At 50.7% G+C, this 19269-nt stretch overlaps 1 protein-coding gene across 1 annotated transcript in view; it reads left to right on the forward strand.

The window, feature by feature from the left end:
• The first annotated feature begins 5182 nt into the window (after positions 1–5182).
• Positions 5183–19269, forward strand: part of MRC2 (mannose receptor C type 2) — a 91211-nt gene continuing 77124 nt past the window's right edge. Inside the window, exon 1 of the mRNA XM_039516951.1 lies at positions 5183–5444. Coding sequence (XP_039372885.1) covers positions 5342–5444 — 103 coding nt within the window. The 5' untranslated portion in view covers positions 5183–5341. The remainder of the gene's footprint in view (positions 5445–19269) is intronic.

Here is a 19269-nt window from a genome sequence, read left to right on the forward strand (position 1 = left end):
ATGAGCATCCTCTTCTTTCTAAACACTTCTCAAGGATAAGTTCTTATGTAGAGCCTTTCTACCAGAGATCTTGGAGCACCTTGAAAAGGAGGGAAGTATCATTACTGCATTTTACAAGGAGGGAAACTGAGGCACGGAGCAGGCAAGTGACTTGCTCAAGATCACCCAGTGGGTCAGTGGCAGGACCATGACTATCCTGACTCCAGTGCTCTGTGCGACGGCCCATGCTGCTTCCCAAGTTGTGCTCTCCTAGAGGCATCATTAAGACAGCTGTACGTCTGGCAGGGCTTGAAATGCTGCCACATATCACAGAGCTTACGCCATCCCTGGCAGAATCTTCTCATCTGCTGTGCTTGAATCAGCTGTGTCGATGTCACGAGGGCGTCTATGTGGAAAGCATGCCCTGGACTTGCCTGAACTAACTGATACTTTGCTCTGGGTAGCCCTGTCTCCTGTGGGGATGAGTGATAGGCCGATCTCCAGCACCTCGGCTGTGTACGCTATCCTCAGCTGAATGGGCGCGGGCTGCAAAACTGGCTAGAAATCTTCCTGCTTCCATTCGCTCCAGAAAAAATCCCCACGTAGTCTCTGACAGTCCCTTGGTCTGACTTGCTGCTCCCAGCTCAGGCCAGAATCTGGGAGGACAGAGACACAAGAACATGAGAAGCTCGTGTGTGTCTGTGTCTGTGTCTGTTGCCACCCCCTATCCAGGAACTGCTTCCTGGTAGCCCTACATGGGGATCGCTGTGTTCTATCTTTGTATTGCACACACACAACTGTGTTAAACAAATGATATTCAGCTTGCAATGTAGGAAATGTCAGATTTACTGTTGTCTGTGCAATTCTAATTCTGCCCACTGGTGCATCCCTCCAGTGCAGTGAATGAGGAAGGGGTGTTATGATTTGTTGAATGTTAGTAAAACTGTTGATTCTGGGTGAGAGTCTGACCTCGCTCTATGTATCTTTACCAAGCTGCAAACTCCATTTTGAAGGTGCAACCCCATTGCCTTCTCTGTTGGCTGGCTGCAGCCATGTTGGACTGAAATTCCAAGGGCTGGTGGCAGAAGTGTAACAAAAGAGGGTCGTTGACTTGAAGTGCCCGCCCAGTGAAACGGAAGAGCTCTAAACAATATAGACTAGTTTAGCGGGGGAAAGGTTGCTTGGCAATGAAGTCACGGGGTGACTTCTCTGGTTTCTGGTCACCTCACAGAGGTCTAGCCAGCTTTCTATCCACCTTTATAGTCCATTAATCCAATCCATATTACTTTAACTTGCTGGCAAGAATACTGAGACAGACCATATCAAAAGCTTTGCTGAAGTCAAGATATATCTCATCCACTGCTTTCACCCTATGAACAGAGCCAGTTATCTCATCACAGAAGGCAATCCGGTTGGTCAGGCATGACCTGCCCTTGGTGAATCCATGTTGACTGTTCCTGATCACCCTCCTCTCCTCCAAATGCTTCAAAATAGTCTTCCTGTCTTATTCCCCACCTCCCCAGTTGTTCCACATATATATTGCATGTCCCTTAGCCTGGTGAAGCTCTCAATGTATCCCAGAATGCCCTTTCGATTGACACCCAGACACCTTGGGTTGGGGGGGCAGAGCACAACTGGGGAAGGGGACGATACCAGCTGGAAGTAACGGAGGAGGAGAAGGACCTAGGAGTCCTGGTTGATCGCAGGATGACTATGAGTAGGCAATGTGATGTGGCCGTTAAAAAGGCTAATGCGGTCTTGGGATGCATTAGGCGAGGTATTTCTAGTAGAGATAAGGAGGTGCTAGTCCCGTTATATAAGGCGTTGGTGAGACCTCATTTGGAGTATTGTGTGCAGTTTTGGTCTCCCATGTTTAAGAAGGATGAATTCAAACTGGAACGGGTACAAAGAAGGGCCACTAGAATGATCCGAGGAATGGAAGGCCTGTCGTATGAAAGGAGACTTGAGGAGCTCGGTTTGTTTTCCTTAACCAAAAGAAGGATAAGAGGAGATATGATTGCACTCTTTAAATATATCAGAGGGATAAATACCAGGGAAGGAGAGGAATTATTTCAGCTCAGTGCTAATGTGGACACGAGGACAAACGGATATAAATTGTCAGTCAGGAAATTCAGGCTTGAAATTAGACGAAGGTTTCTAACCATCAGGGGAGTGCAATACTGGAACAGCCTACCGAGGGAAACAGTGGGGGCGAAGGACCTCCATGACTTTAAGATTAAGCTAGATAAGTTTATGGAGGAGATGGTATGATAGGATAACGGGCTTAGTCAATAGGTCAATTAAGTGCCACACTGGTAAATAGTACAATGGGTCAATGATATGATATAACCTTTTTCCAGAGGGTATGGCTGGAGAGTCTTGCCTGCATGCTCGGGGTTCAGCTGACCGCCATATTTGGGGTCGGGAAGGAATTTTCCTCCAGGGAAGATTGGCAGTGGCCCTGGAGGTTTTTCGCCTTCCTCCGAAGCATGGGGCAGGGGTCGCTTGCTAAAGGAGTGGGTGGATCGGCTTATGTGGCCTGCATCTAGCAGGAGGTCAGACTAGATGATCATAATGGTCCCTTCTGATCTTGAATTCTATGATTCTATGATACTGCGAGTGCCAGCACATGGTGCATTTTAGGGATGGATCCCCAATGCAGGGCTGCTGACTCCTCAGGGTGGAGGACCCCTGCGGCGTCCTTGCATGGAGGAGCTGCTCAAAGACCTGCTGCAAACGATGGACGTGGGAGAGTGTCTCAAATCAAAGGTAGCAAGAAGCCTTTATAATGGGAAGTGCTGGGCAGCCTAAATCGAGGGGTCACTACCAGCTGTCCTCGTCCCCCGGTGCTGGGTGAAATCAGAACTGCTCAACTGGGTGTCAGGTGCCCTGTACTGATGCATCCCCACTGCCCTCTGTGTGCCCAGCAACCCCTGTCCCCCGCCCCCCCCCCATGCCCACCTCCATCACTTTAAGAATTTTGTCTTTCTTTCCCCAGCACTGGCCATTTCCCTTGTTCCTACCCGAACCCTGCAGGGGCATTTCTCCCACCCCCGCGGGCTCTTCTTATCCCGCTAAGTGGAGATTCCCAGAGCATCTTTGGCTCCCCCCGGCCCTGCTCCTAGTTCTCTCCCTCACAGGCTTTGGGTGTTTTCCTCTGGAAGGGGGAGCGGGAGGTGGAGGAGGAACTGCTGGCCTGGTGCAGCAGGTACAGGTGCGTGGGGGATGGGGGAAAGAAGCCTGCCCTTTGGGTTGGTCTGGCCCCACCTCCTCTGCCTCTGGTGAATTGATTGGCAGGCCAGGGGAGGCTGCAGGTTATACGTTCACAGAGACCAGGGTGGATGCGCCCAGGCTACGAACCTCTGTGCCTCAGGTGATGCCGGCTAGTGCCAACCGGCCCGTTGGGGCAGCGCTGGGCAGAGGGCTGCTGCTTGGGAGCGGCGGGCAGGAGAGGCTAGGGTGACCAGATGTCCCGATTTTTATAGGGACAGTCCTGATTTTTGGGTCTTTTTCTTATATAGGCTCCTATTACCCGCCCCCCAACCCCCTGTCCCGATTTTTCACACTTGCTGTCTGGTCACCCTAGGAGAGGCACGTGTGGTCCATGCTGAAGCAGACTATGCTCACTCCTCATCTCATCCTCCAGCCAACCCCCCACGCCCTCTTGGATCCCCAGGAATAGCAAGGATGGGCCAGCCTGCTGGGCGGAGGCCAGGTGAGCTGTGGGCTGGAGGAAAGCATCCTGGGGGCTCCATGTTTCCTAGGCTTTGAGGCCAGAAGGGATCATTAGATCATCTTGTCGGACCTCATGCAGAACGTCCCTTCTTTCACTGATTTGTCCCTTAGGGTGACCCCCCCCATCCTTTACTGTGCGATGTACTGACATGCGTTACAACTGGGAACGTTAAGTTAAACATTAACTTGACGCGTATGATAATTGCATTGCACACTGGAGAGACAATTCCATGATGGGCTAAGTGCAATGGTGTTTCCCTAAACTGGCCCTTAAAACAAAGCCTTGTGTCTCTTATTCCTTATTTCCATCCACCAGGGAGGACTCCAGAACTATCCTGCCGGAGGCAGGAAAAGACCGTGGGCCCTTCCACAAGCTGAGCAGCATCAGACGATGCTCCGTAGTTCCAGGGGGGCACAACCCCCTTAGGGTTTGTCTTGGCTGCAGGCTTAAGTCAAGCATTGCCCCTAACTCAGGTCCCATCCACACACGCACAGGCTGGCGTGGCGGGTTTCACTGGCGTTGGCTGGCCCACCAGGGGGAACAGGCTACAGCTGGAGCGAGTTAGCACAATTGCTCAGCGCAGTCCTCCCAAGGCGCTGGGGCAGTGGAGTAGCTCTCGCTCGAGGAACGTTCCTGGGTTGTATTTGTGCACCAGTGCAGATCACTTTGTGTTGCCTTAAAATCACGGTGCCCTGTTCCCCTGGGAGAATGACTCCAGGGGCAGTTAGTCTCACCTGGCGGCAAGAGGATGGGGAGGAGACAGACCATAGAAGTTTGCAACATGGTGCATGATTCGGGGTGTGTGTGTGTGTGTATTTGCAGCAGTGCATTTGGTTTTACATTATTTGTAAAATCTAGAAGGACTCCGGCCGCCTTGGAGGTGGGAATTTTGCCGAGCTAATCTCCTGGGGGAGGGAGCATCCACAGCTCCCTCTCCCCCACAGTTGCTTGTAATTAACAAAGACAACAGCAAACCGCCCCCCCCCCCCGAGCTCCCATTGCAGAGGGAAACTGTGGCGTTTAGGGTGGGAGCTGGTAGGTCTGAATAGTTGACCTCCCGGCCGGGGGCTATACATTTCATCCCATTCCCACCCCCCAAAACTGCTTTGCAATACACACAGGAAAGGCTGCCCCCCCCCCAGCTCCCCACTGCAAAGTGTTGCAACAGCTCCCGGTGCTAACGTGCAGCGCTTCCTGCCAAGCTCCTCAGGAGTTTGCTTCCAGTTTGCTAAGCCTGAAACATTTTTTTTCCCTTCTCTCTTTCCCCTTCCCTGCTTTTTTGGGATCAGCCCACAAGTGACTGGCTCTCCGGTGACGCAGTGTCTACTCTGAAGCTTTCTTTGAACCATTAGCAGACAGGCAGAGCCACTTTTTTTCTTTTCTTTTTTTTCTTTTTTTTTTTTTTTTTGGTGTTCCTCTCCTCCTTCTCTCTGTCTTTCCACCCCCCTCTCCTCCAGCGTCCTCCCCTCCTGAGCAAGAGGAGGACAGAAGGGAGAAAACAGTTACCCAGCTCAGGAGTTCTGCAAGGAGAGAAGGCGAGAGACTGTGTGTGTGTGGGGGGGGAGGGAGGAATCCAGCCTCCATCCAAAAAAAAAAAAAAACCTTCAGCAAAACCTATCCCTGGGCATGAAACTCACTAATCTCGCCTGCTCTCCATGGCCACGGATGCTGCAATACACGCTGGTCTGCGTCTTGAGCCTTGGTCTGCGTCTCGGCGCTGCTCGCTCAGGTAGAGTTTACACGTGTTTTTCCAACTCTGGGAGTGTGTCTGGGAGGGAGAGAGTTGGGGGGGGAGGTGCTCGGTTCCTTTGTGCATCGGCTGCTCTAGATCGATTCCTTTTTCTTCCTTTTTTTTGAAAGAAAAGAGGGAAAGGAGGCAGTGGGTGGGGGGTGTGCAGGGAAGGGAGGGCAGCAAAGAGCTGAGTGAAACCAGATGTGGAGGGCTCCCCTCCCTGGCACTGCTCGAAGTGGGGCTGGGATGGAGAGGGAGCCGGAATGAAACCACACAGCTCATTCAAAACACAGTAAACCCCCCTCCCCTAAAAAAGTGCTTTTCTCCTTAAAGATCAGCTCATCTCTGCTGCTGAGGCTTAACCAGTGATTCCACCCCTGATCAATATTCCACATCGCTCCAGGCCAACAAAAACTTTGTATGGACCAAAGTTTTCCAGCAATGCTTTTTTCCCCCAAAAAAAGTGAACTGAAAAATCTGCCCTCTCTGGTATGGCTGGGTCCCTAGTTCTCTCTGGGTGACAGCGATTTGGCATGTGTCACTCGGGTGTGTTGTAACGGGTTGCTGGTCATTTGTTCGACATCAGTAGCTTAGCTAGATTTACTGATCCCATCATGCTGAAGCAGACTCAGCATGCCTGTGGGGGTGGGTTGTGGTTTATTTATTTATTGTATTCGTTCTTCCTCTTTTGGCCAACTTGGCTAAAATCCACCCAAGAGTCTGGACAACTCACAGTTTGTACCAGATAGAAATACTAACAAATAAATTTAAAAAAAGTCTTTTTCAGCTGATATTTTTAAGACACATGCTGTTAAATGCAAAAGAAAAGTCAGCCCAGCATTAGGAATTCCCAGAAGAATCGGATGCTCTGTCACCAGAGGAGAAGAATGCAGCAGCACCGGGGAGCGGAGGGGGTGGTTTAGGGGGAAGAAGAGATTATTAGGTCAGATTGGATGTGAATCAAAGCAGCTCAGGAATTTGATTGCCAGCACTGGAAGCTGTGGACACAATCTGGAACCTTTTGTCTCCGGAGTGGGAGGTGTTCTGGTTTTTTGTTGTGTTTTTTTTTAAAGGAGTTTACACTTTTGAAGGCCCCAGTTCAGCCAAGCACATAAGCATGGGCTCAAGACCCATTGGCTGTTAAGCATATGCTTAATTGCTCTGCGGAACCGGGGCCTTAATAGGTGCTTTGTAGGCTATGATTTTTGTTTTAATTTCTCATGATGATAACATAATCCAGTTGGCCTGCAGCTTTCAAGACCTCCCGTGGAATAGCCATTTGAGCTGTTTTCTAACTCAGGATGCGTCTATTTACATAAGTGAGTGACTGACGTCCGTTTAGTTGCTTCCTTTAATTAATTTGGCTGTATTAAAGAAAATAATAGGGTCTATTGGCCTAAACAAAAACAAACATAAGCCCTGAGTTTAATTTATTAGAGTGCTCTCCATAAATCCAAACCAGAGTCCTAAATGGCAATTTGCAGGGGCGACATTTTCCTCTCTACCTAATAAGTAACAATGGGAACTACATTCTGGGCCTGTCCTTGCCCTTCACGGTTACTGGCGGCTGAACTGGCCGACTCCTTGGGGCTATCGAAACCCGGGAGGAATCCGTTGTCATTGGTAGTATTGCAGTAGCATGACAGAGATGATTGTGCTGGGTCCTGTGCAGACACATAGGGAGAGACAGCCCCTTTCCCTGTGCTAAAGCCTAGCTACACAGGCAAAGCAGGCTAAGGGTAGGAGAAAGGATGCATTGTTATACCCATTTTACAGATGGGGAAGTGAGGTGGAGAGACCTGTACCTGCGAGTCAGTCGCGGACTGTCTCTACAGGAGCTGTAATTTCCAACTCGGACAGGTGTAACTGCAGGAGTGGTGGGGTGAGCTGCCAGACCTGAGTACGTCTAGGGTTTCAGGTGGGATCATACCTGGGGCGATTAGCCCCTCCCCCCATCACGGCAGCATTGCTATTTTTAGCACACTGGCTCAATCGCAGCTGGCGCGGGTATGTCTACCTGAGCGGGAAATTCCAGCTCCCGCGTGGCCATACCCTAGTCAACTTTCCACGGACAAGCCAGGAACAGAACGCAGGTCTTGCAGATCCCATTCTGATGCCGTAACCAAAAGACCAACCTTATTCATAAGTAGGTTCCCGGCTGCAGAAGGCAGCCCCTTGTAAAGCCGGGCACCATGGGCTGCTGTTCACGTTTGCTTTAAGGCTGCCTGAGCTTGGGGTGGCCAGAGCTCGCTCTCCCTTGCAGCTGCGATTAACGGTGCAAGGAAGGGACGTGGGACGAAATCGTCATGCGCAGTGTCGTATGAGTGGCTGGCTTTACGGGGAAGGGCTTTGGCTAGGGGGTGAGAGCCCGATGGCATGAATTTCTCCGACTCTTCGTGGTGTTTGCAAAACTGCTTTGAGTTCACAAACCTTTCGGGCCCCCGCACCCTGTCACCGAAACCCTAGTGAAATTCCAAGGGAAATTAAATTGAAAGGCAGCCTTCCTCTCTGCCCCCACCAGCAAGGCAAAGGGGAGGCTTGTGCTCAGAATTAGGGCTCAAAGCATTTTTTCCCACTTGCTCCCTAGGCATAAGCCGCCAAGCTACGCACAGCACATGGACCATGTTAGCTCTTCTCCTCTGCCTCGCTGCTGCTTTTCTCACAGGCCTTCTCTGATCATTTTCCACTGTTTCCTTCTCGGCTCCATTTTCATGTCGGTTCTTCTCCCCCATCCAGTTCCTTTTCTGTTCCTTCCTTCCTTTTGCCGCTCTCTCCTCAGACCAGCTGGTAACATTCCACTGCAGCTCTGTGGTGGGGTTTGAAGTCGGGTGGGCAGCGTGGCATTGGATATGGCTGGAGGTGATGCTGCCAATGGTCTGAGATTCACTGGCAAATATCCGGTTTCTTGTCTCTGCTGCTCACGAATCAGGCCTGCTTAGATTATTGACACCAAGCAGGCTGGGCTGCGTTCTGCCTCGCGCGTCACGGGCTGCAGTGATGTCCTCTAGGGTCTGGTCCCAGAACGTATCTTGCTGGGCCTTCATTAGGCAGGGGAGGGGGCCCGGCTGGTCCTTGCACATGGGGCCGAGCTAGCAGGCAGGCAGCGATTCTCGCTTTGGTTTGGGATCTGGGTGGTTGGTTCATTTCACAGTCGTGTTGCTGATCACGCTTTAAAGGGACAACTTCCTGATTAAAAACCTGAAGAACTGATGCTGCTGCACAGGGGTCAGAGCGCATTTCGGGGACCAAAGCTTCCCTTGGGTCTGCAGAGTCACGATCCAGATGCTTGCTGCTCTCTGTGGGTGTGGGCCCTTTCCAGAAGAAGTCAATTTCCTGGGCTCTCGACACAGCAGCTCAGCCCAGAGGGCGTTAACGCTGCTTGTGCATCTGCGGGTTTAGCAGGGGACGGTGCTGCAGAGAGTGGCCGTTGCCTTGCTGGTCACCCGCCAGAGCTAGACGGGACATAGAACCGTAAACGTGCAGGGAATTCCAGGGAGCTTGGAGGCAGTGCCCCTCTCCCTGTTGGTTGAGGTCAGGGCTTTCCATGCCCTGAGCCTGGAAAGTGTAAGCGTAATGAGCTATTAATCCAGGGGAGAGTCCAGGGGCTCATCTCTGGCCTGGGGGTTGTTTAGCCTTGTTGCTGTCTTAAAAGAGAAACCACCGGGGTATAATTTTTATGGATTTTATTAAGGGAATGTACAAGCACATAGAACCTAAACAAACCCGTCATTGGCTCTCAATGAATATAATTTCCCGAAATGCACAGCGGACGGAACGATACAGTGATCAAATCACAGCAACAGTTGAGGCTGAATTGATGGATCGGTAACTACCGGGTTTTACTCATCCCTGGCTAGGCAGAGCTCCCATTGGAGGCCATGGGAGGTCTGACTCAGGAAGGGCTGAGAACGTGTGGAAGGCAGCTTGGGCCTCAGCCACGCAGATTTAAAACCTCCTCACCTACTGCTTTAGATGAGCAAGCTGGAGTGTGTGGCAAACCTGACTCTGGAACGATGTCCGTTTCCCATCCAGGCAGAGGTTGCATGGAGCTCCTGTGCAAATGGAAAATGCAAGAATGCCCTTAGCTATGTCCAGTCCTTGCCTCGAGCCATGGAAGGGATCTGGGGGTGGCCCCTGCATATCCAGCTGCTTGTTCTGAGTTCGGTCCAAAATGTAGATGTTTGTGCGTGCGGAAGGGAGGGCGCAAAAGGGGCAGCGAGAAGATTTTTCCAAAGCAGAAGGTGACCAGAACAGTTCTTGTGTAATTGTCCCTCCGTTTCAATTAAAACGGCTTGGTTAGCTGTAAACTTTCCCCTGCAGTCTCTGCAACTCAGACAGTGCGGCACTGGGCTAAGTTAGAATACGGGAGGCAGAGGGCAAGTGTCTATTATTTATCGTTTGTATTGTAGAAGTGCCTACAGGCCTTTCCCTGAGCTCAAGGCCCCAGCATGCTAGGTGTTGTGTACACACGTGCAGTGAGAGACAGGCCCTGGTCTGAAGCGCTTACAACCTAAATGGACAAGAGAGACAAACGGTGGGAGGGGAGACAGGCCTGGAGGGGGGGGAAGCTGTTTGCCCAAGGAATTCAGGAAGTGAAGAAACCCCATAAATCATTCACAGTAAACTAGTTGTTGTTTTTTTTACATTCCCAGTTTGACTAATGCTGGCTGCACAAATCAGTCAGCCCAGAGAATAGTGACGTGGTAAGGAGAAATGTCCCATGTTCTTAGATATTCTTGTCCACTCTTTCTGTTGGCTCCCCTGCCGCCCATCTTGTAAAATGACAGGCCTGCTCTGATTCCTGAACGTCGCTCCCTGGGTCCCAGTTCCCAGTGTGGAAGGAAGAGAGGTAGATGGATTGGAGACTGGGTGGCTGGGGATGGGATGTAGATATTTTCACCTCTAGGTCACCGGTTCTAATCCAGCACACCTTGCTAGTGACTGAAGGACATTATTACCAGACAGCTGTTTGCTGGCCTGTGTGGACAGATCGAGGGAAGTGATTATTCCCGTCTATTCGGCACTGCTGAGGCCACATCTAGCGTATTGTGTCCAGTTTTGGGGCCCTACTACAGAAAGGATGTGGAGAAATTGGAGAGAGTCCAGCGGACGACAACTAAAATGATTAGGTGGCTGGGACACATGACTTACGAGGAGAGGCTGAGGGAACTGGGCTTGTTTAGCTTATGGAAGAGAAGAGTGAGGGAAGATTTGATAGCAGCCTTCAACTGCCTGAAGGGGGGTTCCAAAGAGGCTGGAGCTCGGCTGTTCTCAGTGGTGGCAGATGACAGAACAAGGAGCAATGGTCTCAAGTTGCAGGGGGGGAGGTCTAGGTTGGATATTAGGAAAAACTGTTTCACTAGGAGGGTGGTGAAGCACTGGAATGGGTTCCCTAGGGAGGTGGTGGCATCTCCAACCTTAGAGGTTTTGAAGGCCTGGCTTGGATGATTTAGTTGGAGTTGGTCCTGCTTTGAGCAGGGGGTTGGACTAGATGACCTCCTGAGGTCCCTTCCAACCCTGATATTCTATGATTCTATGACAGCTTTGGTGAGTCTGAGTCCAGATCCCCATGGATGGGTGTCCGAAGCACAGAAACCACCGCCATGGTTGAACCCTCATCAGAGAGGCCAGAAACGCACACTGGATAGAAGGTTAAATCCAAAAGAAAACATTGCAAGAAAGGGATTTGGGGCATGCTAGAGAAAAACTGATTAAACAGAAACCGTGTAAAACATGAGACACTATAGAAAAAGGAGTGTGAGGAGATAACAGAGAAGAAAAGCTGCCAAGACTAGAATGGGCCTTGGGGACCAAACGCCCCTTCCCCCCAAAGTGGGCCCTCCAAGGGTGGGGCACGTTGTCAGGGGGTGGGAAGCTCCTGCTGCACTTGTGGCGCTGTGTCTGCTCTGTGATTAAATACAAGACGTTATTTAGTTGTGGCCAGCCTGGGCCCTTCATCATTTATTATTTGTGTTACTGTAGCACCTAGTGAAAAAGGAACAGAGATGGTTGGGAAGGGCAAAAGGGGAAACAGACCATGGGTCGGGGAGAGGAGCTTAGTTGTAGCTTTGGTTTGAAAGGGTTTTAAAAAACCTAATGTGAATTACAAGACGAGGCTCCATTAAGATGGAGTGAAGGCTGAGACTACATCTCCATAACTTAGGGGTGCAAATCTTTACACAGATGTTGCAATTATCCCAGAACCACGCATTGGAAAGCCAGGAAATTCAGAGCTAAGGTTAAGTTAAGGAGTTACGGCTGTTTAGGTGCATTATGATTCATTTCTATGGGTTAACAGGTTTGGATTTCTTTTCAATATAATCTTAACTCTGAAATTCCTGGGTTTGCAATGCTTGGGTTTAGGATAATTAAAAGATCCCTGTAATGGTTCAAGTAACCTTTCAGTTGCTGATGCATGCTTTCAACCTTAACTACACTTTAACGTATTTTGTTTAATCTTGCCGTTTCCTTGTTTGTTTTTTAAATAAATGTCACGTGTGAACACGAAGCAAGAAATTCAAAGGGAATGCGGCCGAGCGGTATTTCTGTGGCTTGGAAGATCTGTAGTGTTAATCGTAAAGTTAACGTTTGAGGGCAGCATCGCGGGTACCAGAGCAGCGCAAAGCCGTCGAAGTGCACTAGTGCATCGGCGTGAGGGAGCCTGGTGCTGTGTGAGGAGTGGGGGCCCGGTCCCTGAGCCCCAGTGGCACAGGGCGCAGCTGTCTCGATGGGGAGCCTATCAAGCGCTGATGCTAGCTCACAGCAAGACACGTGTCAAGAGCTCTCAGTGGTAGATTACTTGTTCCATTTTGCCTTTGAATAAGGAACTGGGAACCACGAATAAGTAACTGGTGCGGCGAATATGGAACCAACTTCATCCTCTTGGTGTACGCTCACTTGTACCCATATAAAAGGGCTTTACACCAGTATAGCTTATTTCCATTCCTGCAAGGGGAAGGATAGCTCAGTGGTTTGAGCTATTGGCCTGCTAAACCCAGGGTTGTGAGTTCAATCCTTGAGGGGGCCATTTAGGGTTCTGGGGCAAAAATCAGTACTTGGTCCTGCTAGTGAAGGCAGGGGGCTAGACTCAATGACCTTTCAAGGTCCCTTCCAGTTCTAGGAGATTGGTATATCTCCAATTATTATTATAGGGAGGGGGAGCGTTACTGCGTTAGTGCTACCAGTGTAATTAAAGTGTTACAATTTCTGTGTGAAGACCAGGCCTAAGACAGAGTTCAGATAAGAGGAAAGACGACTCCTGGGGGCCGTGTGAGCTCAGCCCATCTGAAAACGGAGGCCAAGTGAGGTGCCCGAAAATGGAGGCATTCAAAGACCAGCAGCAAATTTTGCAAATATGGTCTTTGTACATATGTGGGGATGTAGAGCTGTAAATATGTTACAACAGGCCCACGTACTTTATTAAAGCCCCATGAAATTATCACGCGGATTTTAAAATATTTTACCCTCTGCTGTCAATGATCAAAATATCTGCACATAGATACAGTCTTTGGGGCAGGCACCATCTTTTGGGTCTGTACAGCACCTAGCACAATGGGCCCTGGGGCTCCTAAGCACTACGATAATCACCACCACCCATCTTCTTCCTTGTCGCACTTCAGTCCACCTGAGACAAGGGCAGTGTCACGGTTGCATTGATCAGACAGGGTGGGCAATGGGAAAACTGATAGAAAAGAAGTCTCTTGTTGTTGTTAACACCTGTGTTTTGGTAACGGGCAATGAAAAAGCCCACGGCAGCCAGTAGGGAGTAGGTTGTGACTCGCTCGGCCCGTTTCTGCCCTTTGATGCACGCGCAGTTCTCTGCGTGGATGCAGTGGAAGTCATGCACGCCCACGGGCAGCATTTGGCTCTTGAAGGTTATTCCGTGGTGCTTGTGGATGGAAATTAGGTGTTGGAATCGGGAAAGTAGAACTGAAGGCCCTGATCCTGCGATTGGATCTGTCCAAAGTAAAATGAGGCTCAGGTTGTGGGAAGGCCCGAGGGGCTGACCCAGGCCCGTATGCGGGTGCAAATGAGGTGTAATAGTTGGATTGGGGTATTAGGAGTCAGGGCTCCTGGATTCTGCCTCACCATGGGACCTTGGGGAAATCATTTAACCTGCCTGTGCACGGTTTCACCTCTGTCACGTGGCTATAAATAATATTTGCCTCCATCCCGGGCAGGGTTGGGAGAATGAATGAATGTTCGTACTGTATAACGCTCTGAGACGATCAGATAAAATGTGTTCTATGGGCCTGCTCCACCAGTAGAAAGATTCCCATTGACTTAAATGAACTTTGAATCCGGTCCTGTAAGAACCCAGCGGGCTAATCTCCCAAGAAGTGAGATCAGCTACAGCAAAGAAGAAGGGATTCGAGCAGCTCCCTCACCATGCAAGCTGCTTTGCTACCTGCACTGCGTTGGCTGAAATGAGTTTGGCGCTTCGTGGCATTTCGTACAGAAATCCCACCCATCGCGAGATTCCCTTTCTTTCCCTGTAGCGAGAGATCGGGTTGTTTTTTCCTTGAGGTTTAGTGAAAAACCTCTTTTATTTTCTTTCTTGGCTTGAGGGTGTAGATCCACTTCCTGCTGAGTCAGGCCCCAGCCTGAGCCAGTGTGTTTCTCTGATGGGACAGCTTGTGCTTGGGAAGGATGCTGGAATGGAGGCGGAGCGCTGATGGGAAAATCAGACCCGAGCTCTGTCCAGAACAGTTTTATTTCTCCTCCTTCAGAAAAAATGTTTTTTAAAGCGGGGGAGGTAGAGCCTGGGCGACTTCTCACTGCAGGCACCCCTGATGGTAAGCAGGGTCTGGACTGAAATACCTGACTGGAAAATTTCCCCCTAGATCTGGTGGGAAGTTTGGACAAAAATCAAAGCTCAGACTTGAGTTTTGCAGCCTGAACTCATCTCTAGAGGTGCTGTGGTCCCATGCATAGGGAACTGGACTAGGTCACTGTTCCTAGCCATGCCCCTTGGGACAAGTGGCTTCCCCACCTCTGTTTCCCCTGTCACCCTGTGTCTACTTAGACTGTAAGGTCTTCGAGGCAGGGGTTGTCCCTCTTACCTCATATATGACAGCACCTAGCACAGCAGGGCTCTGGTCTTAGTTGGTGTGATGTATCGAAAACTGTGTTATAACGACAAGCTGCCATTTTAAGCATAAAGGGTTTCCTGGTCCTGCTTGCAGACTAGTGGGCTCTGTAGGGAAGCATGTGATCTGGGTCTTCAGCAGTCAGTCTGCAAAGACTAAGCCTAGAGCAAGGTGGAGTGAGTTGTGGCGCTCTGCCTTAGAGAGCAGCCTGATTTGTCTCTCTCTGTTTTGGGTTCTTGTGTGTCAGGGTTCTGGATCGAAGAACTATGGTGTTATGTTGCAACCTTCCAAAAAGAGTATTTGGTGGTTTTTCTCGACCTTCTCCGTCTGTATGCCGTGAACATAACGGTTGGGTCCTCTGGGCAAGTAAAAATAATTGCTAGTCAGAATGCCTAGTAGAAGAGCACCTTAATTATAAGATCAATTCTCTTTGGGGTCTGACTGTGAGTCCATGCCAGTGTAACTCCATTGTTAAGTGGAGTTACTCCTAATTTATACTGGTGTAAATGGAAGGAGAATCAGGCTCTGAGGCTCAGCCTCTATGTACCAAGGAGAATTTTCCTAAGTGTAAAAAATGCTTTGAAGATTGCAGACGTCTTGTCATCTACCAGCTTGGGGGCGTGGGTTGGCTGTTATGTTTGCCTTGCACTGCCTCTGTACCAGAGCCTCAGTGAGCTTTTAGAAAGTAATTGCACATAATACAGACACGGATACAGGTTCTGGGCGGCAGGGGTTTGCTTGACACTGTGGGTGCGGCTTCGTGAACAGCCAGTGTGTGTTCCTAGTGCAGACATGCCTCAGAGAATGTTTTCCTGTTGGCTGTTGCATCCCTTTCTGTTCTTCCCTAACGAAATGAATGGGTGACCTCAGGATAAATATTTATGTGCTGGTCGAATCCTTGCAGAAGGGACAAGGTGTATTACTGTGTCTCTGAGCACTGCCATAAAGAGCTCTCAGTTGCAAAGTGAGAGGCATATTGTGGCTTCCACACCACCCCCTGAAGCCTGCATGTCGTGGTGGGCAGAGCGCCAGGGAGGAGAGGGTGTTTTCGACATTGCCAGAGACTGTGCAGCATGCTGAAACATACACGGGCCTTATTTTGGTCTGTTCTTGTGCTGTAAATCTGGATTTACTCAGCTGGAGTCCAGGGAGTTAGTTACTCTAGTTTTTACAAAGCTGTGACTGAGAGCAGGATCCGGCCCGGGTCCCTTTCCCTGGCTTTTCTTTGTAAAGTGATGCTTGGTGCTTGTGGTGTGAGATGTTTAAGTGACAGATGCCAAAGGAGCAGAACGTTGTCATTACATAATGCTCTCCGGCTCCTGCATACGGTGGCTGAGAGTTGCCGGGAGAAGCCCATTTTGTACCTTTGGGATTTGAGGCCGGTGGTCCCAGCCTCCTGAGGACTGTCAGTGGACTTCACCGCGGTGCCGAACAGCCCAGAATCCGTCTGTGTTACCAAGACTCTCCACCCTTAGCCATGCCCCTGGCTGTAGGGCCAGGGCGGGGGACAGAATCTGTCCTAGTAAATGAATCGATCCCCGGGATGCTGATCTAGGTCGGGGTCTCAAACACGTGGCCCGTGGAGTTATTTCCTGCGGCCCCCCCATGGCTCCCCTCACCCCCCAAACAGCTGTTTGGCGGCACTTCGGACTTTCCAGGAGGGAGGAGCAGGGACGTGGCGTGTTTGGGGGAGGAGGCGGAGAAGAGACTTTGGGGAAGGGGTTGGAATGGGGGCGGGGAAGGGGTGGAGCTCATGGAAGCAGGGGTGGGGGCGGGACCGGGGGGGGCTTTTGTATCTTTGTATGAAAAGGTGTCAGTGATGCGGCCCTCAGGCCAATGTACTAGTCCTCATGTGACCCTCATGGTGGTTTGAGTTTGAGATCTCTGATCTAGATGGTGGCTGTTTCTAGCAGTACGGTAGCAGCTGCTCGCCATAGTCCTCACTGCGTCACGACAGGCTCTGAGATCAGGCTGCCACGTGCCATGGCCAATTAGGAAGCAGTTTCATCATAAAAGCAGTACGTAGATTTAAAACCCCCCAGAACATCAGGATGATTTTCCAGGTTTTTACAGAATGTGGAGCCTGAAAGGCATCGGCCCTGGAGACGGGACTTCTGTCAATCCACGGAGTGGGCACAGCGGCAGTTTTCCCACGCGGCCTCCCCAGTGCGCCCCAGCCTTGTGTGATCAAAGTCAGGTCCCCAAAAATCATGAAGTTGGCTTAAAAACGGCAAGATTTTTTTTCAGAGAGTAATCCCTGTGGTTTGCCTGTCAGCCTTTGTGCCTGCGAGGGTGACGTTTTCAAGGTTTTTTTTCCGCACCCGCAAGGGCTAAAAATGTGCTATTTTTTTTCCCCATTGAACGCTGAGATTCTCACATCATCACATGACTCCAGGAGCTGGGGCTGGATGAAAAACATGGAATATTGGGAGAGCTGCCAAGGAGGGAGCCCCTCTGGGGTGAGAGGAGAGTTTAGTCCTTGCAGAGTGCAGTGTTCGTCAAACTCTTATCAGTGGTTGGGAGTTGGGCTTCCAGCTGTCTGACTGGCTGGCATGGGTTCTGCATGAGAATTGAGTAGCATCTGAGCTGAGGGCTGGGTTTTTGGCTTGTAGCTGCAGTGTCCTGTTGGAGGGGCGGGGCAGAGCTGCCCCACCCTGTGGGGAGGCTGCTTACTGGACACCGTGGCTGTGCAGGGTAACCTGCTGGCTGCTCCATTCCTGTCTGTCCCCTTAGGAGCACTAACCCCTGGGCAAACCAAGCAGGGGGTCTGCAAGGTGTTTAGCCTTTATAGGGTCCCAGCATCAGGGAGAAGAAATAGCTGAACTCTCTGGACCTTCGGCTTCAAATCTTGCAAGGTAGGTGCAGTCCCCCCTCTTGTGCCGCAGGGGGAGTGAGTTCCACTGGCGAGGGCTTTTCGGGGGGTGAGAATGTACAAACCCTGCGTAGACATCAAAGACCCCAGGGGGAATCCTTGCTCTGGTGTCCTCTGCCAGGATTCGGTGTGCGGCGCCGCTGGGCTGGGGACGCCGCACGTCATCTGCCAAGTCCCAGCCCACTGCTCTGGCCACTGCTCACCAGGGCCGGCATCAGACGCTTCCGAGGGAGGTGCGAGCATGTATTTCCTTGACAGTGATGGAATTACCTGCCATCCGGGACGTTTTTTCCTGACCGCTGGAGGTCAGCGGTTGGCTCGTGCCCTGAAACAAGGTGGTTCGTAAGATTAATGTTTTATTTTATTATTTCTATTGCAGTAGGGTCTAGGAGTTCCTGTCGTGGACCAGGATCCTAGTGTGTCAGGCACCCTAGAAACACAGAATGAGGAGACACGGATACCCCCTGCCCTGCCCCGCCCCAAGGAGCTTACAGTCTAAATAAATCCCTTATACACGTTTAATCCTTTCTAACGGAATTGCAGAGATGGCTGCATTATAGTGGAATTGGAAAAGGTTCAGAAAAGGCCAACAAAAGTGATTAGGGGTATGGAGCAGCTTCCGTATGAGGAGAGATAAATAAGACTGGGACTTTTCAGCTTGGAAAAGAGACGACTGAGGCCTGGTCTACACTATGCGTTTAAACCGATTTTAGCAGCGTTAAACCGATTTAACGCTGCACCCGTCCACACAACGAGGCCCTTTATATCGATATAAAGGGCTCTTTTAACCGGTTTCTGTACTCCTCCCCGACGAGAGGAGTAGTGCTGAAATCGGTATTACCATATCGGATTAGGGTTAGTGTGGCTGCAAATCGACGGTATTGGCCTCCGGGTGGTATCCCACAGTGCACCATTGTGACCGCTCTGGACAGCAATCTGAACTCGGATGCACTGGCCAGGTAGACAGGAAAAGCCCCGCGAACTTTTGAATTTCATTTCCTGTTTGGAGCTCTGATCAGCACAGGTGGCGATGCAGTCCCAAATCCAAAAAGAGCTCCAGCATGGACCGTACGGGAGATACTGGATCTGATCGCTGTATGGGGAGGCAAATCTGTTCTATCACAGCTCCGTTACAGAAGACGAAATGACAAAGCACTTGAAAAAATCTCCAGAGGCCACAGCAGGGACTCAGCACACTGCTGCGTGACAAGCGTGACGGAAAGCCAAAGAATCAAATGGACGCTCATGGAGGGAGGGAGGGGGGACTGAGGACTCCAGCTATCCCACAGTCCCCGCAGTCTCCGAAAAGCATTTGCATTCTTGGCTGGGCTCCAAGTGCCTGAAGGGTCAAAAACATTTTCCTGGGTGTTTCAGGGTGTATGTCGTCAATTTACACCCTTCACCCTCCCCCCCGAAAGAAAAGGGAAAAAAATCGTTTCTTGCCTTTTTTCAATGTCACCCTATGTCTACTGCATGCTGCTGGTAGACGGGGTGCTGGAGAGCTAAACAGCAGCATCCTCTCCCCTCTCCCCGGTGGCAGATGGTACAGTACAGTAGGACTGGTATCCGTTCTCATTATCAGCCCATGAGTGCTCCTGGCTGGCCTCAGGTGAGGCTGGCCGGGGGCGCCTGGGTAAAAATAAGAATGATTCCCGGTCATTCCCAGTAGATGGTACAGAACGGCTGATAACCGTCCTCATCATAGCAACTGGGGGCTGAGCTTCATCAGCCCCTCCCTTTCATGTGTAAAGAAAAGCTTCTGTACTGCCTGTACTATCATAGCAGTGGGATGCTGGGCTCCTCTCCCCCACACCGCTTAATGTCCTGCCTGGACTATCATAGCAGCTGGAGGCTGCCTTCC

This window comes from Mauremys reevesii, linkage group 27 (genome assembly GCF_016161935.1).
Source record: "Mauremys reevesii isolate NIE-2019 linkage group 27, ASM1616193v1, whole genome shotgun sequence".
NCBI lineage: Eukaryota > Metazoa > Chordata > Testudines > Geoemydidae > Mauremys > Mauremys reevesii.